At 51.3% G+C, this 25,547-nt stretch overlaps 1 protein-coding gene across 1 annotated transcript; it reads left to right on the top strand.

Annotated features, from left to right (window-relative positions):
- Positions 1 to 7,368: 7,368 nt before the first annotated feature.
- Positions 7,369 to 23,857, top strand: LOC308509420 (protein unc-13 homolog A-like; the record flags this gene model as incomplete). Its single annotated transcript, XM_081077391.1, has 4 exons — positions 7,369 to 12,219; positions 21,085 to 21,114; positions 21,719 to 21,818; positions 23,689 to 23,857. The coding sequence occupies exons 1-4, from the start codon at positions 12,198 to 12,200 to the stop codon at positions 23,855 to 23,857; spliced, it is 321 nt and encodes a 106-aa protein (XP_080933517.1). The 5' UTR covers positions 7,369 to 12,197.
- Positions 23,858 to 25,547: the final 1,690 nt, after the last annotated feature.

Raw genomic sequence — 25,547 nt, 5'->3', positions numbered from 1 at the left:
CATCCATCATATCACAAAAGTGAATCAAACCAATTATCTTTGGCCCCAAGCAGCCAGATGGAAAGTCTTATGATGACTTAGGTGAGGTATGCACCTCCATGGGGGGGCAAGTCTCTCATTTTGTAACTGTTAAGTGGAGGGAGCTGATCTTTATTGCCCTCATGACTCCTCTCACAATCAGGTGAGAGAGGAAGGCCAGAGACAGTAATAGCTTTTCCCAGGCAGGGGGGCAGGGAGGCAAGACTCCTTCCCAGATCTTCTAAGGCAGCTCATTGGGGACTCGGTTCTGCCTGGCTTGGGTTGTATCTCACGTGAGATATCTTACCCGTCTTTAGCTGCAAACCATCTTTTGGTGACCAGACAGAAAGACATAAGGTGTAAAACATTGAGATAAGCAAAGTCCCAAAAAGGCACGTCTCACAGACTTTTCTTTCCTCAAGGAAAGACACGGGGGAGGGGGACAGTCGGCTAGGCTGCTGTGTGACAACACTGAGGTTTTCCTGTCCCAGAGTGTCCCCAGGGACTCTGATGTGGGGAGTATGGGAAGCATCTCCCCAGTGGTGAAGAAATGGTCTGGGGACCATTTCTGAAATCCCAGGCACTGAACACAGGTCACTGCCCTCCTGCCTTTGTCCATGCCCAGCTCCATGCCTGTTTCAAGGTCATCAGTATCTAGAGGGGTCAGAAAATGGTAGAGAAAATGAAACTGGCTCCTCAGCACTGCTGGACACTCTCACTTTCTTCCCCTGGTAAGTTTTTTCTCCTTTTAACATTTTTGTTGAGGTTTAACCTAGGCTCGGTCAAGTTCACCAATGTCAGGAGTGAGGCTTGATGAGGGGACAGCTCTCAGGTCGGGATCTAGGAAATTCAGCCCTGGCAGTTCCTTGGATCCTCCAGCTGATTCTCTCCTCCTCAAGGCCACCACTGCCCTGACCTCTATCACAGTAGGTAAATTTTACCTGGTTTTGAACTTCACAGAAATGGAGTCACACAGTGTGTCCACTCTTAGATCTGGCTTCTCTTGCTCCTCTCATTGTGGTGAGGAGCAAGTGTGAGCCTTTTCATGGCTATATAATATTCCTGGGTACCATTTTTTAATTCTTATATTGTGGTAAAGTACATATAACAAATAGCTATAACATATAGCTTATCATTTAAACAATTTTAAAGTATATAATTCAGTGACATTTAGTACATTCACAATGTTGTGCGACCCTCCCTGGTATCTAGTTGCAGGACACTTTCATCCCCTTAAAAGGAGACCCTGTCCCCATCAGCAGTCACTCCCCATCAACAGTCACTCCCCACCCCACCTCTCCCCAGCCAATGGCAAACGCTAATCTACTTTCTTGCCCTATAGGTTTTCCTGTCCTGGACATTTCATACAATATATGGCCATTTCTATCTGGCTTCCTTCATTCAATGTAGTATGTTCATAGTGCATCCATGTTGTAGCATGTATGACTACTTTATTCCTTTGTGTAGATCGACGACATTGTGTTTATCCATCCATCCATTGGTGGACATTTGGGTTGTTTCCACCGTTTTGCTATTGTGAATAGCGCTGCTCTGACTATCTGTGTACAGGTATTTATTGAGTACCAGCTTTCCATTCTCTTGGGTCTATACCTGTGGAATTGCTGGTCATATGGTAATTTCATGTTTAGCTTTTTGAAGAACTGCCACACGGCTTCCTGTACCATTTTATATTCTTACCATAAGTGTATGAGGGTTCTATTCTCTCCACATCCTTGCAAATACTTGGCTGCTTTTTTTTTTTTTATTGTAACACTGGGCACCAATTTTTCACCATTTGTACATTTCACCTGTTGGCAGACATTTGGGTTGTTTCCAGTTTTTGGCTATTGTGGATAAAGCTGTTTTGAGCCATTTGTACATATCTTTTGATGACTATATCCCCTTTTCGGCTTGTAAATGCTCAGGGCTGCAATGGCTGGGTCATGGGGTGAGAAATGACCAGGCTGTTTCCCCAAGTGGCCTGTGAGGGAGGCCATGCCACCCCTTGTACTCACCAGCACTTAGTTTTCAGCTTTTTAAATATTCGCCTTTCTTCCCTCACCCCTCTCACTAACCCTGTTGGTCAACCTGCTTTAAGCACGTGTGTGGACCACACTCTAGTTCTGGGTACTTTAGAGGGGAACAAAGCTGCTGGTCCTATCCGGGTCAAGAGGGAGCCTGAAGTCCCCGAAGGCCATATGCTTTATGCATAAATTCATTTCATCCTTGCAACAGCTTGGGGCCCATGCTCTGAGTAAACACTTTTAATAAATGGGAAAGTGAGGTTTGGAGAGGTCAAGGGAAAGATTCAACATCTAGCATCCTGGCCAGGATATGAACCCAGGGCATCTGACTCCAGGCCCTGCAACAGGCATTCATTCATTCATTCATTCATTCACGCACTCATTAAATACTTCCTGACAACATTCCTGTGCACCCAAGAAGTCTCATTCTGGTCCCCTAGGAGACCCCAGTCTGCAGGAAGAAGAGGTGGCCATAGATGCCCCCAGCCCTGTGAAGTCAGGGCTGGGCTGGATGGTGGGGCCTGGAGCTGGAGGAGTGAGTGGGGCAGTGGGGGTTCTGTTTAGGGAGACAGGGAAGGTATCCTGGAAAAAGGGACATTGTGGTTGGGATTTTGAAGAGTACACAGGAGTTCATCAGGCAGATGATGCATTCATTAATTTGACAACACACCCCCCCCAAGCCAAATCCTCTGTATCAATCTCACCCCAGCCTGGTCCCAAGGAGAACCAGACTTAGACTCCCCAATGGTCGTACATGGACTAGAAGGAAAAGTAGGGGCTGGAGGAGACCCTGTGGAGGAACATGGGGGCTCTTCAGAGGACCAGTAGGGGTCTCCTGGGAGGAGGATATGGCTCCAATTTGCTACCCCAGAGCAGAAGGAGCTGAATGTTTTTAAATACATTGTTTGGGTTAAATGAGGCTAAGATTTCATGGTTCTTCCTCAAAGATATTCTTGGACCTGCTCCAAACCCCCTCCCAGCAGTGAAGCCTCTGTTTCTTCAGGTGACATATATGGGAGGAGAACCATACCCAGGAAAAACTTCCCTGTAGACCTGGTGGTGTGGTGGTAGAGAACTTCAATTTGTTGCGTGTGGATGGAGATCCATGAATTTGAGATAAACAAGGACATAGGACTATAATAGGGTGTCACAACCAGATCTGGAGGTATCTAGGAGGACTTCCTAGGGGAAGCAGCACTTGAGTCAAACCCGAGAGAGGAGGAGAAATGGAGCACAAGTATGGGAAATGGAAGGAAGAGCACCTGGAGAAGGAAGAGCTTCACCTGTGGAGCAAACAGCATGTGCAAAGGCCCGGAGGCCAGAACACGCTGGGTGTATTTTAAGGCTACAAGAAAACGAAAGTGACTAGATGGTGTGACAAGGAGATGCAGGGAAGTAAACCAGGCAGTTTGGTGGGAGTTGGATCATTCAGGGCCTCCTGGGTGACAGGAAAGGGTGTGGGTTTTACTCTGAGAGCCATGGGGAGCCATGGAAGGTGTGGGAGCAGAGGGGGCATAGAAAGTCAATTGTAAAAATGACTGTGAGCTGGTTTCAAGCATTTTACAAGATTAACACATGAAACTACCCATCCCGTTGTACAGGTGGGGAAAGTAAGGACTAGAGAAGGTAAGTCATGTGCTCAGGATCACACAGACAGCATGTGGCAGACCCAGGATTTGAATCCAGATGCCCTCAGTTTTAGGGGTTGGGCTTTTAAACACCACTCTACAGGGCAAAGTTAAGAGGGAGCTGGGAGAAGCCTGGCCTGGGTTGGTGCCCGCTCGCAATCAGTTCATTCTTTAAAATCACCAGGATGAACTATGGAGGGGAGAGGGAGGGGGTGTGAGTGGGGTGAGGTTGTACTTTGTTTATAATCCAGTCCTCTGTGGGGGCCCTCAGCCCCTCCCGCAATCCCCCAACTAGTGCAAAGACACCCACAGAAATGCTGATTCCCTCTTCTCTCCTCCCACCCGCTCAGGGTCCTATCAAGCTCCACCCCCACGGGAGCTAGGAGGAGACAGCTCCAGGACACACAGCAGCGGCTCAAGACTCAAGTTTCTGCCCCTTACGCTCCCTCAGGCGCCACCCCAAACCCCACCTAAGGGCTCTAAGTGGGAAGGGAGATGGCAGGGTGGATTGGTTTAGATAGGTGGGGGCTGCAGAGGACCCCCCTGCTGAAGTGGTGCCACAGAGCCGCCGTTGAGCACGTCGTCCACAGAAATAACGTGCGTCCCTTCTCCCCTCCCTTCCACACACGTATTGAGCGTCCACTTTGTGCCAGACCCTGTGCTGGGCCAGCAGCAGGCGAATCTGGGTCCTGCCCTCAGTGTTCTCCTGAGGGTCCAGGGCTCCCTCTTCTTTAATACCAGATTAACTCATTAATTATACCACTCGACATAGATTACTTAAGCACCTACTATAATGCCAAGCATAGGGGAGACAATGTTTTCTGAGACCGCGCCCTGGCTTCTAAGAACCTTGCCAACTGATTGAGAGGCAGACAAGAAAACTGGTATGATGAAAAGAACACGGGGTGCCGAGGACCCAAAGGGAGGTCTCCATCCAGCCTGGGGGAGTCAAGGAAGGTTTGCAGGAGGAAGAGGTATTTCAGCTGAACGCAGAAGAAAAAGCAGCTTATCCAGGAGAAAAGAGGAAGGAGTGTCTGGTGGTGGGCACAGCGCGTGCAACAGCTAGCTAGCGAGGTGTGTCAGAGAAATTCAAGACATCCCGGGAGGCCCTATCTGGAGGAGGATGCGAGAAAAGAAGGATGGAAGACCAATCACCGCGCAAGAAGGTCGTTGTGGGCGGAGCTTTCGAAGCGCGCCTTCTCATTGGCCGCCAGCTGTTCTACGAAGGGCGCCCTGGTCCAATCAGCGGTGGGCACGGGGGCTTGGTCAGAGGCAGAGCTGCATATCTTCCTGAGCATCCAAGGCCAGAGCTGAAGGCGACCTACCTGAGTGGCTCAGTTTTGTGGTGGGGATTGAAGGGGACCTAGATGGATCCTGACCTGGCTTCCCACCCCCAGGCAGCGCCGTGTCCCTACATCCAAACTCGAACCAAGTCAAAGAGTCACCACTGTACCCGCATCCCCCATTCTACTAAGGTCCAGGCCGTGAAGCATAAGGTTGAAAACAACACAGGGGTCAAGGACGCAGATACCAAGCCTGGGGCGGGGGTGTTTCAAACCCCTGTTGTGTCCCTCCGCAACAGTGCGACCCTCCGGACCTCCCGGTGCCTCCGTCTCCCCATCACCTGAACAGCCTGCACATAGTAGGGTCACTGTGGGGAGTGAAAACACGCTGAGCATGAACCAGTTCCTGTACGTGTTAACTGTTCACCGGTTATTCTTGTAATTTATCATTTTGCTTTGGAAATCCACTGGCCACAGGTAGCTCCTTGAGTAGACAGCTGGCTGCGATCTGGCTGGGATCTTCCCCAAAAGAGCATATCCACCCCCAAGCCTTTTTCTGGATGCATCGATGTTAATCCCAATGAAGCTGACATCCTGTTCCTGAACGTAATTAAATGTGAACTCACTTAGACATTGCTGTTCTCCTTTTGCATTCTGGAACCAAAGTGTGTATGTATCTTGGGTCTCAAACGTTTTCATAGGATCACGGAGTTGGAGTGCTTTGGATCTCCTGGCATCAAAGGTTAACACTGCCTTGCCTGACAGTGCCTTAATGGTAGTTCTGGAGGCACAGAGGCTGAAGCCCTGCTTTCAAGTATAGCCATACCTCCTACTGCCTGCACAGTTTGGGCAAATGCCTTGGCATCTCTGATCTGCCTGTTTCCCTCCTGTCAAAAGTGACATCATTGAGGCCCCTTTGTGGAGAGTTCTCAGCTCTCTTCCCAGGCTGGGTATGAGACCACCGCCTCTCCAGACAGTCTGGGGTGGGGAAGCAGGACTCAGAGGGACAGCGTGAGTGAGGGTGCAGCCCTGAAGGGCTTTGCTAAGGGCAGTGGTGGCATTAAGGGCCTGGAAATTGGAGAGAGCAGAGGCTTGGGGTCCTCACTGGCCCATCTCCTGAACTGGACCCAGGTTCAACAGTGGATGAGCCTTACACCATCCTGCAATTTTCACGTTGGACATAGCACCACCTTGGTTCCTAGTGTCACTCCTTTGTGCCTCAGTTTCCTCATCTATAAAATGGCAATGATTGTACACACCTTGGAAGATGGCACATAAAAGTAAGGTACACAGGAAGAGCTCAATAATTGTTGAGGGGGAGGGCCTTGATTTTTTGTTTTTCAAAACTATTATTTTAGGGGATTTGGGTGAACAAGAGGCAGTAGAATGTAGGGGTTAGGGGTCCCAGCTGGGCTGCCTAGGTCCGAATCCCAACTCAGACATTTGCCTGCTGTGTAATCTGAGGTACCTGACTTAACATTTTTGTTCTCAGTTTCCCTATCTGTAAAATCAGTTACGGGGATTAAACAAGTGAAGATTTGCAGAGTTCTGCGCAGTGCCTGACACGCTGCAAGTGTTTGTTAAATAAATTAACTTGCCCCCAAAGGGTCCCTGGCGCCAGGCTGCCACCTAGTCTTGGGAGCCACTCTGGGGACTTTGGACTGAATCCCCACCTCGGGGCCCAGAGCCCTGCACCCCACTCCACCTGGACTTATCCCATGCCGTCCCCTCTTAAATGTCCTGCCCCATCTCATGCTCTGAACCAATCCAGTTGCTCTCTTTCATTATCAGCCCTCCCCAAGACCAATCCTATCACTTGGCTTTCTCCAGCCCTGCCGGTCAGGACCCAGAACTTGCAAGGGGTCGGCAGCGCAGCCCTCATACCATTAGTTCTCCTGGAAACAATGATTTTTTTAAATCCCCATTTTATATGCGATCGACCAAGATTGTCTTAACCGATTTCTCTTTGTCTGCCTGAGGGCCACAACTAGGTCCATCAGGTGCAGCCCAGAGCATTTGCACTCACCATACTTTCTGCCAGGAATCTTCTTCCTCCAAGTCCCACCATCCTTAGTGAGACCTCACTCTCCAGTTTCCCTCTTCCGGGAAGCCTTTCCCAACATTCCAATAAGCGCCTCCTTGCCTCCTTAGTTCTTCTCCCTTTCTTTGTCCCAGCCCTGACCTTGGGTTTAAGGGAGAGAGCGTATGTCAGGCACTTAGCACATTGCCAAGCACACAGTAGGCCTTCAGGAACCACATGAGTACTCTTCCCCTCTCCATTCATGAAAACCTCCAATGCAAGACTCGTGTCTTACTTTCTTTCCTTCAGTAGTCCCCCACCCCACCCCTGCCCAGCACCCAGCACAAGGCCATTGACAATAGAAGGGTCAGAGGAAGAACAGAGCATATGGCAGTCCTAAGAGCTCTGAATTCTATGTTCCCTGCTCTCACCATTGCTTGCTGCCTGATAACAGGGACCAAATTGGGGATGAACAAACATCCCCTGGGTTTGGTATCTTGGTTTTGGTCCTGGAAGCCAGGTGGCCCTTTATCCTCTGTCTACATTCTGGCCCCAACAAATGTTTGCTGAACAAATTGATTGACATCTGATTCATATCCATCCCCTCCATGGAGCTTTGCACAATGCCAGAAACATCAGACATGCATACCCAATAAAGATTAGGAACTTATTTGAAGACCAAGCAGGGTTGCCCTGGGTTGAGGATTCTAGAATAAGCTCTGTCCATTCTCCATTACAAAACTGAGCTCAGCAGATGCTGGGGAGGGGGAACCTTCTTACCTGAAGCCCACATGTCTCCATCGCTGCTCTTGGCAAGGAGGATGAGGAAGTTTCGATAAAAGTAGGGTCCCTGGGGATGGCCAGGAGCTTGGATGTCTGGCAGGTGTGTGGGTGCATTTTGTGGGGAAGGGGGGGTACGTCTCTCCCCGTGTGTGTGTGTGTGTGTGTGTGTGTGTGTGTGTGTGTGTGTGTGTGTATTGTACCTTTAATCAGCTGTGCACCATTACCCATCACTTATCTTTCAATGATTTTTCTCTGTGGATTTCATAGGATGGTGGAGACAGAGCAAGACATCAGAAGCCAAGAGAGAAGAAAGATGGAAAGAGAGAAGAGAGAGAGTCTGAGAAAGTTTGCAAAAGCCATGAATGTAGGTGCATAGTGAGGAGAGCAAAGGAAAGAGGGAGTTGCAGAGAAGAGAAAGAAGAAGGCAGCATGGCATAATCAAGTAGAGAGATGAGATGGCTCAAATAACTAGCTTTGGAAAGAGGTGAGCTGTTGGTGGGAGTGAAATAGGACACTTGGGGCTTTAAAATTAATTGGTTCTGAGTGATCAATTTATCAAGGGTTTTAACGGAAGGAGGGAGCTGAGGTGTGGGTAAGAGAAAAAGAACAGGCACGACCAAGGCATATTAAACATATTGAGAGTTGTAATTCACCCTAACAGATTAAAGAAAGAAGTTATCTAGGTGTCCCAATGATACAGGAAATATGCAATAAAAGGGAAAACATCTTAGCAAACTGAAAATAGAAGTGGATCTCCTTAACTTGGTTTTCTATTAAAAATCTACAGCAGATATCATTTTTAATGATGAATATTGAAACGTTTGCTTTAAGATGGGGAACAAGGCAAGGATGCCTGTTATGTTGTCTGAGATCATGCTGATGGTCCTGGTCTGTGCAGCAAGGCAGGGAAAAGCAATGAATACTTCAAGCACTGGAAGGAAGAAACGGAAGTGTCTTTATTTGCAGATGACATCATTAGATACAATGCAAACCCCAGAGGATCTGCAGATATAATTATTGGATTTACAAAAGGTCGAGAACTCTTATTAGATGCTGGAGCCAATGAATTCTACACTCCTACAACTAACAGGTTTAAAAAAAAAAGTAATCTTAAAAAAAGCCAATTATCCACAGCATGAAATATAGAAAGCATCTAAAAGTAAATGTAAAAAACAAAGATATGCAAGCTATTTATGAGAAAGTTGTATGGTTTATTGAAATATAAATAATAAATGGAAAGATAAATAAATATATTTGCACGTTGGAAGATTCAATATCACAAAAGATGCTGATTTTCCCTATTTGGTTTATAAATTCAGTGCAATTCCAATCAAAGTCTCAACCAGGTTTCTCTATGGGACCCAAGAAGCTGAGAAAAAGCAGAAGAATAACCCACACACTCCTGAAGGAGGACAAATGGGGTGACTGGCATTATTAGCAGATAGCAAGGATTGTATAAAGCTTAGTAACAGGGAGAGATGGCCCCAGGACAGAAGAGAATGCCAGAATAGACCCCCAGGTGGGGCAAACGTCCTGCATCCCTGCATTCATTTTGGTTGGTCTGTGCCTACTGTTAAAAACACACGTGTGAAAACTTGTTTTGTGCCAGTTTCCTTAAAGTGTATTGGGACAATGGATTGTCCGCATGAAAAAAAAATATTCAATTGGACTTTATCTCACACCACACTCCCAAATCAGTTCCAAGAGAGGTCAAGATTTGACTGTAAGTGACAAAATGCTAAACATGTAGGAGATGCTATGAGAATATCTTTACGATGCTGGTGCAAGAAAGGATTCCTTAAACAAGACCCAGTGTACGTACTGCAAAGGATAAGATTGAGCAACTCAAATAATTTAATATTAAATCCAGAGACAGAAGGCAGATTAGCAGGTGCCAGGGGCTGGGAGAGGAGGGATGGGGAGTGAGTGCTCATGTGGATGGGTTTCCCTTTAGTACTAGATAGAAGTGGTGATTGCACAATATTGTAAATGTGCTAAATGCCACTAAATTATACACTTCAAAATGGTTAAGATGGTAAATTTTATTACGTGTATTTTATGGCAATAATTTTTTTTCTTTAATTAAGAGCTTTGTAGAAACTCCTGCTCCAGGAAGTGGAGCATAAGTCCTTCCCCTGGAGAGTGGGCTGGGCTTCGTGATTTGCTTACAAGGAACAGAGTAGGGCAAGGACAAAAATAGTAACTTGACAGTGGATAAACCTGGCAGGCAGCACCTTACCCAGGAGGTCAAAGTGAACGTCACCTGCGATGTCATGTGGGCATCAGGGACCTCTGGCATGATATGACAAGGAGGGAACCCCATCTCTGTGATCTTCCCTCAAATCCCATAAGTAGACTCTTCCCTTAGTCTAATAATGAAAAAATATCAGATAAACCCAAATCAAGGTTATGAAAAATAAGGAAAGACTAAGAAAATCACAGATTGGGGGATGGGGAAGAAGATAAAATGACTAAATGCAACGTAGGATCTGAATTGGATCCTGGACTAGAAAGAGAACATCAGTGGAAAAACTGGTGAAATATAAAGTCTGCTGTTTAGTTAATAATAAGTGATATGCTAAGGTTTTCATTATGACATATGTACCCTGTAACCTCTTGTAAGATGGTAACATTAGGGGAAGCTGGGTAAAAAAGCTGACTTCAACTTTTGTGTATATCTAAAATTTTTCCAAAATAAAAAGGTTATTTGAAAAATTAAGGGCTTCTGTTCAGAAAATAACACCATAAATAGAATGAAAACAAGCCACAGAATTGCAGACTTTTTTTTTTGGGGGGGGGGAGTGACAGTTGTTAGTGAAATTACATAGATTTCAGGTGTACAATTCTGTATTACATCATCTATAAATCCCGTTGTGTGTTCACCACCCAGAGTCAGTTCTCCTTCCATCACCATATATTTGATCCCCCTTACCCTCATCTACCTCCCCCCACCCAATTGCAGACTTTTTACAACAAATGAAACCAATAAAGGATTCGTATCTAATATGGATAAATAACTACAAAATCAATACAGAAAGACAGTCAAACTTTTAAAAATGGATAGAAGACTTGAACAGGCATTTCACCCTAAGAAGACACCAATGATCACATAAAAAATTCTATCTCATGAACAATCAGAGAGCAAATCAAAACCAAAATGAGGCATCACTTCACCCCCCTCACTTTGGCACAATTTAAAAACCTGGATAATTCAAAGTGTTGGCAAGGACGTGGAGCAACAGAATGCTTATATAGTTCTGGTTCAGTGTAAACTGCTGGAGCTACATGGAAAAGCAATTTGATGTTATCTCCTGAAGCTGAGTGTGTGGGTGTCCTAAGATCAGCCATCCCATGTAATATATTTCTGAGAATGGTCATAAAAGCTTTGTTTGTAATAAACTCAAAGTGGAAACGACCTTAACATCCACGAACTGGAGAACAGGTAAATAACCAATGCTGTACTCATTCAAAGGAATACCATATGGCAGTGAAGAATGCATGCATTACACCTATGGCCTCTGGCCCTGTTCTAGGCACTGGAGATACACGGTGAACAGGTGTGCAGGCCCACGGAAAACTGCCCAGCTAGATGTGTGGGGAGGGGTGGTGAGCAGAACTGTGTCAGGGTCACGGCCCAACCAGAGGAAGAGTTAGGATCTGGGGGCATCCAGAAAGGTGAAGTAAAGGCTCAGTTTTGGGGAGTCAGGGAAGTCTTCCTGGAGAAGGATATGTTCGAACTGGGCACTGATGGGTGAATACTAGGAGTTAGCCAGTTACACAAGGGAGTGCAGGATGGGATCCAGTCCAAGTGTGTGCAAAACGCCACAGGCTGAGTAGCTTAGAGAGAGTGAACCAGAGACACACACAGAGATACCTAGACAGGCCATGGCAGAGACACAGAGAGACTGGCCGGGGAGAGGCTCAGAGGGAGACACAGGACGGAGGGAGACAGGGGTACAGATTCAGAGGAACAGAGAAACAAAGATATAGAGAAACACAGGCAAAGAGACAGAGCTGTAGAGACGGGGGAAAAGAGATAGGGAGTAGAGAGACAGTTAAGGACTCAATGGAGAGCCAGAAGGCCCACCGAACGACTCACGGCAAGATGAGGACACGCAGAGCCGGAAGGGAACCTGCGTGGCGGCGGCCGCCGCCCATCACTCCGGTCCCGGAGCCCTCCGCGGCTCCGGCCCTTTAAAGCTTCCCCCGAACCCAGCCCCCCGCGCCCCCGCTAAATCAGGCGTCCCCAGGCTCCGCCCGCTGGCTCCACGTCAGCGCCCCGTCAGGAGCTGTCCGAGGCCCCGGTGCTGAACCAAGATGGCCGGCGGCGGAGGCCGGGCCCCGGCGTGAGCCGAGCGCGGGCGACAGCCCCGGCCATGCCCCAGCCCAGTGGCAGCTGAGCGCGACCTGACGGAGCCGGCCCGCCGGCGACTCCGGAGACATGTCTCTACTTTGCGTTGGAGGTAGGAGGCGAGGCTTCAGGGCGGGAACCGGTGTGGACCCGGACGGGTCTCAGCTGGGCTGGATGCGGCTGGGCTCCCGGGGCGAGGGGTGAGCGGAGTACACGCGGCCGGGCTGTTGAAGGGGTAGCCCTTGTGGACGCCTCAGGGCGCCTGATCTGTGCAGACGCAGCTGGGCTCTCAGGGGCTCCTGGTGGTCGCTGCTGGGGGTCATGTGGCCATGGCAGAATGCGGAGGCCGGTGGGGACACGAGCAGGGATCTGAGACTCTATCCCGGAATGGTTTAGACCAGGGCATCTGTGCAGACCAGGGTATTGGGGGGCCCGTGCGGAATGGGGCTGGGTGGTAGTTCGAAGGAATCCTGCGGGGTACTGGGAAGGAGTCTGCTGTGGGCTGGGCTGCGGGTCCTCACCCGCTGGGCTCGGAATTCGGAACGAGAGCAGGACGAGCCTCCTCGGCCGGAGCGTGTAAGATTTGGGTAAGGGGCTCGGCCATCATTACACCTGCGGGCTCCAGCAATCCCCCGGGCCTGGCTGTGGAGAGAACTGGGAAGGGGCTGAGGAGACCCCGCCCCACGCCCTGCGAGGTCTGTGATGGGGGGTCTGGGGGCGCTTTTCCGGTTAACTCTTTGGCTTCCCGAGTTGGGGGCTGGGGGCATCGCCGGAGGGCCTCCCTCCCTGCCCCCTCCAGCGTTCCGGAACGCGTATCCCGCCTTCTCCGCAGGGAGCCGACCCCGTGTAGGTGCAATGCCCCACCCCCCTCACCCCTTCTGGCCCTTCTTCACTTCACCCACTTCGCGCCTAAGGGAGGGAGGGAGACGTGGGGTGGAGCTATTTTGGGGCTAGAATGCCATCTGTACCGAAGCCCACGCCCAGGTCTACACTCTGCATTGGGGTGGGGGGGAGAGAGAGAGAGACGCGGCATGGCCGCCCCCACCTCTGAGGCTGGGGTGGGGGAGAAGCCAACCCACCAGGATCCAGGGTACCCCGGACACTCCTGCTGAGAACTCAGGCACTGGGAGTCCTCGGGCGTTAGGGGTGGTGGAGACCAGGGGCTCCAGGCTTATAGAGGACTCGATCTTGGGTTTTAAGGACTGGGGTCAGCCCCCGCCCCGTCACCCCCACCCCCTTCAAGAAGGCTGGGGTGCGGGAAGAGGAGTGTCAGCCAAGTCTAAGATGTCAGGCTTCGGGAGACCTTAGGCAACGGGAGTGTGCATGCGTGTGTTTGTGTGTGTGTGTGTGTGTGTGTGTGAGAGAGAGAGAGAGAGAGAGAGAGAGAGAGAGAGAGAGAGAGAGAGAGAGAGAGAGAGAGAGAGAGAGAGAGAAACACCCTAGTCTCCGCCTGGACCCCGAAGGGCAAGCCCGGGATCCGGGAACCGCCCCCGCTGCCCTCCCGCCTCTCTCCCTTCCCCCTCCCCCTCCGCTGCTCCATTCACAAACCCAGCCCCGCCTGCCCGCTCCCCGCCTCGGAGCTTCCCGTGAGCAGATCGCGCGGGGCTGGGCCGGTGTGGACACGGGTGTTCTTAAAGGGACAGGGGCCTCCTGTCCCTGAACTCGTTCCTGACCGGCGGGGCTGGTGGTGGCAGAAGGGCCCGTAAGATCAAACGTCTACTCATCCAGTCCCAAGCCTTTGGAAATAACGGAGTGGGGAGGTGGACGGGACCCCCCATGCAACCGCCACGGACTAAACCTAAGGGGAGCGGGGAGCTGAAGGTCAAAGGCCCCCACTGGCCTCTCCCCTCCTTTAAGTTGCTTAGCACTTGTGGGGAGGTGGGGTGGGGAGGAGGTGGGGGATAGCACTGGAGGAACGGCAAATGTGGGTGTTCCTGGCTGACTCTCCTACCCCACCTCACCCTGCCTCACATTTTCCGACTTTGGTTCCTCTGGAAGATTTGCCTAGTTCAGGAGGAGGCGGGGGAGAATCTCACCCTTAACTCTGACGCAGACAGGAGGCTGAGATGCGGGAGGGGGGGGGTGAAGGAGGTGCAATAAGAAGGGTGAGGCTTCCTGACACGGAGACCTGTGGTAAGAATTGCGTTGGATGATTCTATGGAACTTACACGGAGGGAGTCACCAGCAGAGTGGAGGGGGGTCGCTGGGAGGGGCAAGGCTGGGGGAGAGGTGGAGGGTAAAGCCCTGAGGGGGAAGGGAAGTAGTACAAATGCTGTGAGAGGTTGAGGGGGAGACTGAGAGAAGTGGGGAGAGGCAAAAGGCTGGGGGGTGATTGGGGGAAGTCAGGAGGGGGAAGAATGGGAGGGGGAGGGGGCAGGACAGCAGTAGAGCTGGGGTGGGAGGGCTTTCCATGGGATTGAGCTCATCCTTGGAGTTGAGGAAATACCTGGCTGCCCATCCAGGGGCCCACCCACGTGTGCCCCTACCTGCACACATATGAGCTGTCGCCGTCATACCGCCTTGCCCTGTGTGGACATAAATGCTGAAAATCTACAAGGCTTCGTGAAGACCATGTGTCTATGAATGCACACACATGTGCCAATTCACACACATGTAAACAGGACACAGTCTGCCACCACAGACATGGTCCCTGGAATACAGGTGTGTGTGTCTGCCTGTGCAAACACACAGATGTATCCACAGGTGTTTGATGTATGTTCACAATATCCGTGTGTCATAAAGGTCCACCCATGCACTAACATGCAGGCATGTGCTCATACATACATTCTAGGGCCTCACATTTTGAAGAAACACGTGTGTACACATCAGCACATGCCAAAGCATGTGTGTGTACACGTGACAATACTCGCTTGCACACTCAAAGCAGTCCCTTTAATCAGGTGAATGATGAGGCATATAGACACGTGCTCACGAGTAGGTACATAGCTTCACCCAAGTGTGTCAATGCATGCAAGTAAAACACACATGCCATAGAACTTTATCACTCATACACACACACACACGTAACACACCACGTGTTTCTGTCTAATACATCCCCCACAAGCCCACGTGCACCTTGCTCATGTACCATACGAGCATGTCCCACATGCAGCACACCCCACTCCCCAGTGAATACATGCAGACCCTCACCTGCATTCAGATACTGCACATGTCTCTCCATGCATATCACACACACATCCATGTACACACATCTGCCTGCCCTGGTCACACAGCAAATACACATGCAAGCACACAGAATTGCAAGCTTACCTCACACCAACACATCAGAAACCACCCAGTACAGGCCTTGCCTTTGCCCCCTCTCATTTCTTTATTTATGTGGAGTTCTATTGCTGCCACACCCCAGTCCATTTGCCAGCTCTTAGCAGAGTCCTGAGGCTGCGAATACAAAGCACCACCTGGTTCCTTCCTGCATTTATTCATATACTTAACAAGCATTAATTGAGCACCTACTCTATGCCAGACACTGTTGCTGGCTCTGGGGACCCAGCCCTACTCCTTGCCTCATGCTGGTGGGGTTGGAGGAGGAGAGACAGGGAAAGGCTGACAGCTCCTGGGAAGGGAGCCTCCAGGGCTTTTCCTCTGGGAAGCCTGCCCTGATCTCCCCATCACCATTTGCCCGAATCTCAGAACATGAGGGGCAGCTAATTAGAAGGGAGCTGGTGCTCTAGGTGGCAGGAAAACACATGCAAAATCGTGGTGGTGGAGATTCAGTTCTAGACCTTCCCATGTTCTCACAGCATTTTGCCAGGCCACTCAGTATTTTAAAGTCTCCATAAATATTTGACGAATGAATTTTGCATACAAATCAGCAATTGCATGTGAGGGTGAGTTCGCCTCACAATTAATAATGTCACAAGAAGCACCGTTTATCCAGCATTCTACAATGCTGAGGACTTTTATGCTCATTGCCCTTTTTAATCGTCACAGCAACTCATTTTACAGATAAGGAAAACTGAGGCCCAGGGAGGTTAACAACTTGCCTGGTGCCACAGAGTCAGAGGTGTAGCTGCCTGACTCCACAACCTACTGGGAGTGTGGGATGAAGGTTGAGCCTCCTCTCAGCCCCTAGGACCTGGGAGGCACCCAAGTCCCTTCCATGGAGTGAAAACCTGTCCTGGAATTGCCTTCTTCCTTCATCCACTCATTAAGCAAACATGTCATCATTTCCCCATTCATCATGGCTATTCCCCTGCCCCTCCCCCAGGAAACCTTCACAAATCCCTCTGCCCCTGGCATCCCTGTCTCTGATACCACCCAGCCAGGAGGGGTGTGCCTCTGGATCTTTGCCACCACCATTCTCATAGGATGCCCTTCAGGGTTGGCTCTGATTCGTCTTTAGGTCTGCCAGGTTAGCTGCTTCAATAACCTGGACCTCACTTTCCTCCCACATACAAGGTGCCAACCAGGGCATCCTGAGTCCAGCAGGTCGGGGTTTGAATCCCTAAATCCATCCCGTCCTGGCGAGCCCCATACCCTCTCCATTCCTCAACATGCTCCTCTGTAGAATGGGCACACTCATAGCAACCACTGCCTAAGTTTGCTGGAACTCTCCATTGAGATGAGGCATGCAGAGCCGTTGACACGATGCTTATTCTGTGAAAAGGTTCAGTAAGTGTGAGCCAAGATGGGAAAAATCAATGATAGTGTTTTTATTAATGGGGCCTAAAAGCTTTCTTGAAGGAGATCCATGTGTTTAGGACATTTCCTGAGAGCTCACTGCATTCTCAGGCCTGTGTACTCCTGAGGGCTCAGGAATACACAAGTGGCAAAAGAGGTGCCAAGTTCATTGGAGGTACTGCTCACACATACCAGAATGTCCCACGTACAGTCACACACCCTACTTCCCAGCGTGTTAGGGAAGGGAGGCCAGTTCAGTACCGTAGACAGCTCAGAGAACATCTGGTTCAGCGCTGGGACAGCAAGTGGGAGGAGGGGCGTGGCGAGTTCTGCACCGTGGACAGCGCCTGCACGGTCGGCCGGGTCTGGGGGGGGGGCCGTGGGGGTGGCTACTGGAGGAGGAAATGACGTCATCTCTTAACTGAACACTATTTAATGAACACCTGCTCTATTCCAGGCCTAGTTCTAAGTGGCACTTGGTAAACAACAGAAATTTTGGTCAAGATTCTTGGTGTGTTTTACACCGGAGGCTCTGGCTTATCTCTGTCTTTGGAGGGTGGAGTCCTCTCTCCCAGATGCGAAGCCGTAGGGGCCGGTGTCCTGATCACAAAATGCACGCCCACCATCGACATCACATATTAAACTACCAAATATCCCAGAATATCCCAGAATATTGGGGGGCGGGGGTAGCCCGGAGAATTCAGAAATAGAATCTGGGATATTTGGTAATTTCCGTATGTGATGTCGATGGCGGGCGTGCATTTTGTGATCAGGACACGGACCCCTACGGCTTCGCATCTGGGAGAGAGGACTCCACCCTCCATGGATGTCGGCGGGGCCAGCAATGGGCACCACCCCCACCCGCCACTCCCAGCGGTCGCATTGCCCACGCCCTCTGTGCCCACGTTATAAATAGCCTCGTGCATGTGACCAGGAGCTCGCGGGGGAGAGGGGGCGGAGGGATGGCACTTCCATCCCGGTGACCCCGTACCCCAGGGCGGGCGGGGGAAGGTGTCCCAGCGGAGATATGATGACGATGGTGGTGAAGGCAAAAATGACTCAGGGACCGTTCACTGAGGGGGAAGAAGGAGACAGAGGGGGGAGACAGAGAGATTTGGTTCTTTTTCTGAGCCCCATCGGCCCCTTCCTGAGCCCCCTCCTTCCTCCAAGCCCTCTTCTCCCGTGAGCCGCTTCCCTGATAGCACCCGCCCCTCTGTGCCCCTCCCCCTTCTGGAGTGCCCACCCCCACCACGAGCTTCCCCCCAGCTCCCGAAGGCCCCCTCACTGAGTCCCCTCTTCTCCTGCCCCTACCCCCGGAGCCCTCCTCCCCACTCTGAGCCTCCTTCCCTGACCCCCCCATTACTCTCTGAGCCCTCTGTCCTATGCTGAGTTCCCCCCTCCTTCCTCTGAGTTCTCATGAGGAGCGAGTATTGATGTCTTCATCCTGGACCCCCTGAAGGGCCTGGCCATCCCTGCCAGAGCTAGACTCCCCCCCAGCAGTCTCCACTGCCAGTGGACCCTAATTGAGCCTATTACCTTCTGGCCCTCCCAGGCTTAGGGAGTAGACAAGTGGGTAGAGGAAGGGGACGGAGACCAGAGAGATTCAGACAGAGGGAGAGATTCAGACAGAGGGAGGGAGACAGAAAGACAATGACAGGGGTGGAGAGAAACAGAATGGAAGGAGGGAGACAGGGAGAGACATCCTCTCCACACTCCCACCAGGAGATGATGGGGGACAGACTTCGGACAACGGACCTCCCCTCTGAGTCCAGTCCCTGGTCTATAAAAAGGGAACACAGTGGGAGCTGCAGGGTGGGGCCCAGGCCAGGTCAGGCTGCACCCCAATCAGACCCTCTGTCCCCCAGGGCCTGGCACCTCTCCTCTTCGGGTTCCTCCCTCCAGCTTTTCTCTCCCAGCTCTGCCTCTCCTCTCCCCTGCCTGCCTTCCCTAGTGGGAATCTATGTGTCTCTCTGTGTCTCTGTCTCTGATTCTCATGACTTGTTATTTCCACCCCCTCCTTTCCCTCCTTTCCCTTTCTCTCCCGGTGTTGGTCCCTCCGTGTGTGCACCTTTCTCAGCCATCTGGTTCTCTCCCACCATTCTTCCTCCCCGACCTGCCCCTGCACCCCTTCCTTTCACAGAATCATCAGGTTTGCAAAGCAGGAGCTCCCCCAAGGAGGGAGGCCTGGAGCTCCCGGTGCCCATAATCCTAATCCCTGAGCTTTTCTCAGCTCCAGGGGTGAGGGTGATGGCAGGTGAGCTCCTTGCAGGCTGGGTGGGGTCGAGGGGAGAGGAGGGGACCAGTGAGATGGGGGCTGAGCATGCATCCAAGGGAAGGGCCTTTGCAAGAGCAGTCATGTACCTCCAGTGGGAAGGTGAGGAAGACACGACACCGTGACTGATGTTGGATGTGGGGGAAAGAGGCAGAGACAAGGACAGAAAATACCGGGGGAGATAGACAGGTGAGCGTGCGCGCACACACAGCCATATCTAGAAAAACAGAAACTGCCATGGAGTGAGACAGAGATGGAAGCCCATAGAGGAGGGTTCACTTGCCCAAGGTCACACAGTGTGGAAAACAGAACCTGACTCCACGTTGCACTGGTGCTCAGCTCTCCCAAGGCCCAGCACAGGGCTCCATCTCAAACCCAAACCCAGGTGGGGGCAGTGGTTATCCGCAACCATTTGCATTTAAAGTCCAGATCTTTGGGGGGCATAGGATGGCACTCATTCCCTCTCTTATTCAGCAACTCTGAGGAGCTCAATCAGTTCTTCTGGACATCAATTCCAGCCCCCCTCTCCGCCCCCCCCCCAACATCAACAAATAGTATTTACTGACAAGTGTTTAGAACCACTCCATTTCCCCCACCCTTCATGGAATTTTCTCTTCACTGGCTCCATTCAGCTGCTTTTGCAAGACAGAAATTCAAGTGAGAGGAACAGAGATATGAACCCAAGATGGGAGGCCGTGGCATTCACCCAGAAAAAGGCCTGTCTTGACTCTCAAAAGAGAAGAAAGAATAGAACCACAATTCATTCTGTTACTAGGAATTTATCCTCCAACTTACTTCACACAGTCTTCAAGATGTACTGAAAAACACAAAGGTTCTGCAGAGGATGTAGAATGCTACCATTTGGGTAGGAAATAAAAGAATGCACGTGTGTTCATGATTGCTGACGCCAGACTCTCTGTGTCTAGTACCTGGTAATGTTGATGGCACGTGGGAGGGAGAGTGAGGGCTGGGGTAGAAAGAGCCTTATTCTCACTGTACAATTTTTTGGTTTAGTTTGGATTTGGTAAAATGTGCATGCAATTGCCTACTCAAACAAACATATTCATTTGAAAAGGAAAAGGGAGAAATGTGGAGAGGAAGAGAGAGGGCTCAGTTTGGAAACAGGTTTTAGATAGAGATGGAGAGTGAATGGTGGAGAAAGATGTTGGGAACAGCTGCAGGGTGCAAGAGATGTTGAAAGTGAAAGTTTAATCTCTTGTGAGAAAAGCCAGTGAAGAGTGAAATTGCTTTGAACCCCTTGGGGCTGTGGGTTATGTGAAATCAGAAGAGACTGGACTATGTGGGACCCTGATGTATATTTGGGTTGCACCTGTGACAGGCAGCTGGGACTGGACAAGATTTAACAACCTTCTGGCTAGGACTGGAATATCTTTATCTGGGATGTTCTATTCCACTTCCCCTAATCCCCTTTGAATATTGAATACCAAACCTTGGGAGCATTTGGTAGGACAGACTGAGCTAGACAACTGGGGGAGAAATCTCACTGGCTTGACAGGGGGATGGGATCCGTGGAGATTGTCTCTCCTCTCCTTTCCAACTGTCCTCCTCCCTCTGCAGCAATCCTGGAGGGCTTCCTGTGGGAAGCCTCTCCTGCCACCTACCCAGATTCTTCTTTTGAATCTTGTTTTATTGAGGGTAAAGGCATAGCTGGAGGGAAGAAGCTTCAGGAGCGTTTGATAGGGAGGGAGGAGGGACAGGGACTGCTCCCAGGGTCCCCTAGGTCTACCTCTGCTCATCTGTCTGATGGCTTCTCTCTCTCTCTCTCTCTCTCTCATCCCTGCCTCTCTCCTCTCCTATTTCCCCTCCTCTCTTTGTCTCTGAATTCAACTTTATCTTTTTCCTTTTCCTTCATCTTCATCCTTTGTCACTTCATCTGTCTGTTTGCTCCCTCTCCCTCCCTCTGCTTTCTCTCTGTTTCTTTCTTCTCTCTCTCCTCTCTGTCTCTCTTGTTGTGTCTATTTTGCTGTGTCTCTCTGTGCCTCTGTCTCCCTCTTGCCTTCTTCTCTCCCCATCTCCCTTCCCTATCTCTGTCTCTCTCCACAGTCAAAAAAGCCAAGTTTGACGGTGCCCAAGGTAAGTGGCCTCTCTACCTGTCCTGTCCTGTGTTGTCTGTCTGTCTGTCTCTTGGAGAGACAAGGGAGGGGGTCTGAGCTAGTGGCAGGGGACATGAGCTCCTGGTCTGCTGAGTATCAGGGAGAGTGGCACCAGGGTCCCAGCAGTATCCCCAGCCATTCCCTGAAGACCTCGGTGGGGGGCGGGCCTCACCCTGCACCAATGGCCCTTCCCAGGATCTTAAGAGTTAGGGTGGGGACTCAGCTCAGGCTCCAGGTGGGGAAAGGGAGGCTCAGAGCCATGAGGGAGTTTCTGACAGTCACTTTTGTTCTTGTCTCGGGCCTCCCAGCTAAAAACCAAAGCTGTTGGACATAGTTATTTTTAAGCAGCAGGATTAGTCATCCCAAAATTCCACTCGGGGTTGGGGGAATGCTGTGGGCTTGCCTGAAGGTGGTGGGGACATTTGGTGGCGGGCCTGGGGGTGGCGGGGCCCACAGAAGCAGTGCAGTATGTTGGACCCAAGCACACACAGCCCCTGAGGGATCATAGCAGGTTGTCTAGAGCTCGGAAAGGGGCATCGGGAGTCCCTGAGCCCCTGTGCTGACCCCTGCTCTCACCTCCACAGAGAAATTCAACACCTACGTGACCCTGAAGGTGCAGAATGTCAAGAGCACAACCATCGCTGTGCGGGGTAGCCAGCCCAGCTGGGAGCAGGATTTCATGTTGTGAGTCTGACTGCCCTGCACAGCCTCACTCCCTGGTCCCTCGCTGGTCCCACTGGGAAGAGCAGACACCTGGGTGTCCTATGGGCCTCCTCTCTCTCCGCACCAGACCCCATGTCCACCAATCAGCTTTGCCTCCAAAGTACTTCCCAAATCCAGTCGCTTCCCTTTATCTCTGGGGCCAGCAGCCAAGTCCCTGCTACCTCCAGCCTCTACCCTGGCCTCCTGCTGCAGTCCGCCTCCCGCAATCTGTTCTGCTCCAGGCAGCCAGAGGGATATTTTTAAAACTGCAAATCACATCCTGTCGCTCTCCAAACTTGCTCCTGGCATCAACCGCAGAACAAAACCCACGCTCCACCCCATAGCCCCCAAGGAGGCCTAGCCCCTGAGACCTCCCGACAGTATCTCCGTCCACCTCTCCTGCCTCACCTGTCCCAGCCACGGCCTCCTCTGCACGGTTCCTCCAACATGGCCAGCTTGTCCCACCTCAGGACCTTTGCACTTGCTCTTTCCCCTTCCGTGATCCTCCCAGCTGCCTCCTTCTTATCCTTCCTTTCTCAGCTGTGTCACCTTTTTAGGAAAGCCTTCCCTGACCACCACCCCCAAGCTGAAATTGAAGAACAATTTCAATCCTTACCACCAATTGTTATTTTAGTCTTTTGTGTGAACTTTCGACACCTTTCTGGCCCCCGCCCCTGGACTGTGAGCTCCAGGAGGGTAGAAACTAGTTGGTCTGTGCCCCTACTCTGACCCCCATGCCAAGCGCAAGGCCTGGCACACAGTATGTGCTCAATAAATATTTGCCTAATCACTGAACGAATTCACGTCCTGGACTCGCCTCTCAACCTGGAGCCACCCAGGGCCTCATATTACATCCCAACTATTCTGACGGTGGGGACATGTGCCATACTCTCTTCTAAGGCTTTGATTAAATCGATTTTACCCACAACCCCAGGAGGGAGGATGATACTGTAATCCTCATTTTACAGATGAGGAAATAGAGGACCAGAGAGGCAAAGCCACCTGCTTATTGTCACACAGTCTCTACCTGGCAGAGCTGGGACTTGGACCCAGCAGTCCTCAATCCCCGAGCAGCGCCTGGCTCGGACTATCAGTGGTGGAGGCCACGTGAGAACCTAGTTAGGTCCCAGAAACAGAGCCGCATCCCAGGAGGGAGGGAGGATCTGGCCCTGCAATTCTAGGGAAGATGTAAAGGGGGAGAGACAGGGTGGTCCTCAACTCCCCAAAGGCCAATGGCTGAATGACCAGATCACAGTCAACAGACATATTTGAGGGAAACATTCCTTAAGATAAATCTTTGGCAAATTGGTAAATTCAATGAATTGGACATTCACCAAGGTTTTCCCCCAAATCTCCTGGCATCCCAGCGGAGGTCCTGCAGAGAAAGTGCTCAGGGGTAGGATCATTCATATACTTAGGGATGTCCCCATGTGTCTGGATAGAGATGACACTGGGAAGCATGGAGGCAACCAGAATGCCCTTATCCTGGAGTAATCGGGAGCTATGGAGGGTGTGTGGGCTTCGTCCTCACTTAGCTCCATTCTTAGGGCCTGAGGGCTTGAGGAAGAGCCAGGCAAGTTGAGGGTACAGGAAGTATGTGATAACTGTGCCACCCTTCCGTCCCAGCTTGGAACCCTGGTTCTGCTGGGAAACTCTGAGCACGTAGCTTGGCCCTCTGGTCTCAGTTTCCCCTCTATAAACAAGAACCACTGTGTTACCTTCCTGGCTAGGACTCACCCAGGCCTGGGTTTGAATGCCTTCTGGCTCTGTGTCGCAAGGTGAGTGAACTGACTTTTCTGAGTCTCCATTCCCTCACTCCTGCCCCTTCCTACCCCCTCCCCTCTCTCCACAGTGAGATTAACCGCCTGGATTTGGGGCTGACAGTGGAGGTGTGGAACAAGGGCCTTATCTGGGACACAATGGTGGGCACCGTGTGGATCCCCCTGCGGACCATCCGCCAGTCCAATGAAGTGAGTGGTGGGGAAGAGTGCCTGGGAGGGGTCCAAAGGCCAGGGGTCTAAACAAAATGGACAATTAACCTCCATCCCCTGACAATGTTCGTGGAGACATCTGGGGCTGTGGGGGTGGCTCCAAAGGCACCAGGGTCTACAATCTTTCCATCTTGTGGTTCTGTATTTCTTAACATGCGCTTCCACCTTGTGGCCCAGGATGGCTGCTGGAGGGTCACCATTACATTTGCATTCCCTTCAGGGGAAGGAAACGTGGCAAGGGAGGGGATTGCCCTCCTAGGTAAGGGCCAAACCCAGAAGTTGCTTACAGCATTCACTTACATCTCGTTGGACAGAACTTAGTCGTGTGATTCCGCCTAGCTGCAAAGGACTCTGGGAAATCTAGTTTTACATGGCACAGCCCTGGACCCCGCTGAAAATGTATTCCTATGGAAAAGAGGAGAAGATATACTGTGGGCAATTAGCATTTTGTGCAGCATGAAGGCTACACCAGCCCTGAAGGTGCCAGGCAATAGCCTTGGCCTCCTGGCCTTAGGTTTTTCCCCCTCTACCCCATCTACCCATGCTGAGCCCAGCAGCATCTTATTATCCCCAGGACCCTTTCCTGCCCTCCCTCCTCTCCCTTGGGGGGGGCCTTCTTGATGGCACCTGCCCACATTACCAGCCTCATCTTCCTCCACACCCCACCCTTCACCCCTGATAGTCCCCAAAGAAGGCCTCTGAACCTTCACATATGCTGTTCCCTGGGTTTCAAGTACCCTTCCATCATCCTCTAAGCTCAGCTCCCATGCTGTCTCCTCCAGGAAGCGCTCCCTCATTTTCCTCTGGATCCCTCAGCCCCCCTCCCTCCCTTTGGCCTCACCCTGATCTCACAGGGCAGGGGAGGTGTCTGTGTCAGGCTCTGACTCCTGTGACTATGGGCTTTTCAGGGGCCTCTTGAGCGTCCTGACATTGCCCAGCATGGGGTAGTCATAGGGGAGGCACAGGAGGACTTTACAGATGAATGAATGAATGGAGAGGAAGGAAATGGGTGCAATAGTCCAGACAAGTGAGTCCAAAAAGAAGCCTTGAGGATGACCCCAAAGGTCATTCTCCTGATGAAGATGGAGGAGTCTGTGACTCCCCCCAAGTGTGAGGAACGCCTGGTCACCTGGGGCAGCAGCGACCTATGCAGGGGACCCTGGGTGACTACCTTCATCCCTGCCAGCCTCTCCTGCAACTGCAGAAAGCAAATTCCACAGAACATCATTCTTATTTGAGAGATTAAGAAAGTGAGGTTCAGAGTGGACCCCACCTGCTGAAGGGCTCATATCCCTGAACCCAGGGGTATTGGTTCATTCACTTGAGGGGGGGGAAGGGTAGTTGTTTTCTTAGAAGATGGTGGGAGCATCAGGGCTTTTATATGAAGCTAGGACTGCATAACTCCCTTCAGGGATGAGAAGAGGTGTGTAATGCTAGGACTTTCCCTGATGACCCGGTAGGGCCCTCTCTCGGGGTCCTTGCCCCTGGGTTCCCTGGGCCCACTATGTTGGCCTGGACTGGGATCTTCCTTCTGAGTCTCAGTTTTCTTATTTGTAAAGTGGGGATGTGGCCCTTGCTCTTGGGGTAGGGGTGACATGGGGTCAGGGCGCTATCTCATGAGAGGGGGGCCTACTGGGTGGCGTGGAGCAGATACCTGATCCCTCCCACATCACCTGGGACCCTGACCTTTGACCTTTGTCAACCCCCAGGAGGGCCCTGG

The sequence above is a fragment of the Rhinolophus hipposideros genome (genome assembly GCF_964194185.1).
Source record: "Rhinolophus hipposideros genome assembly, chromosome: 16".
NCBI lineage: Eukaryota > Metazoa > Chordata > Mammalia > Chiroptera > Rhinolophidae > Rhinolophus > Rhinolophus hipposideros.
The sequence above is the reverse complement of the archived record's forward strand: the minus strand, read 5'-3'. Positions and strand labels throughout refer to the sequence as shown.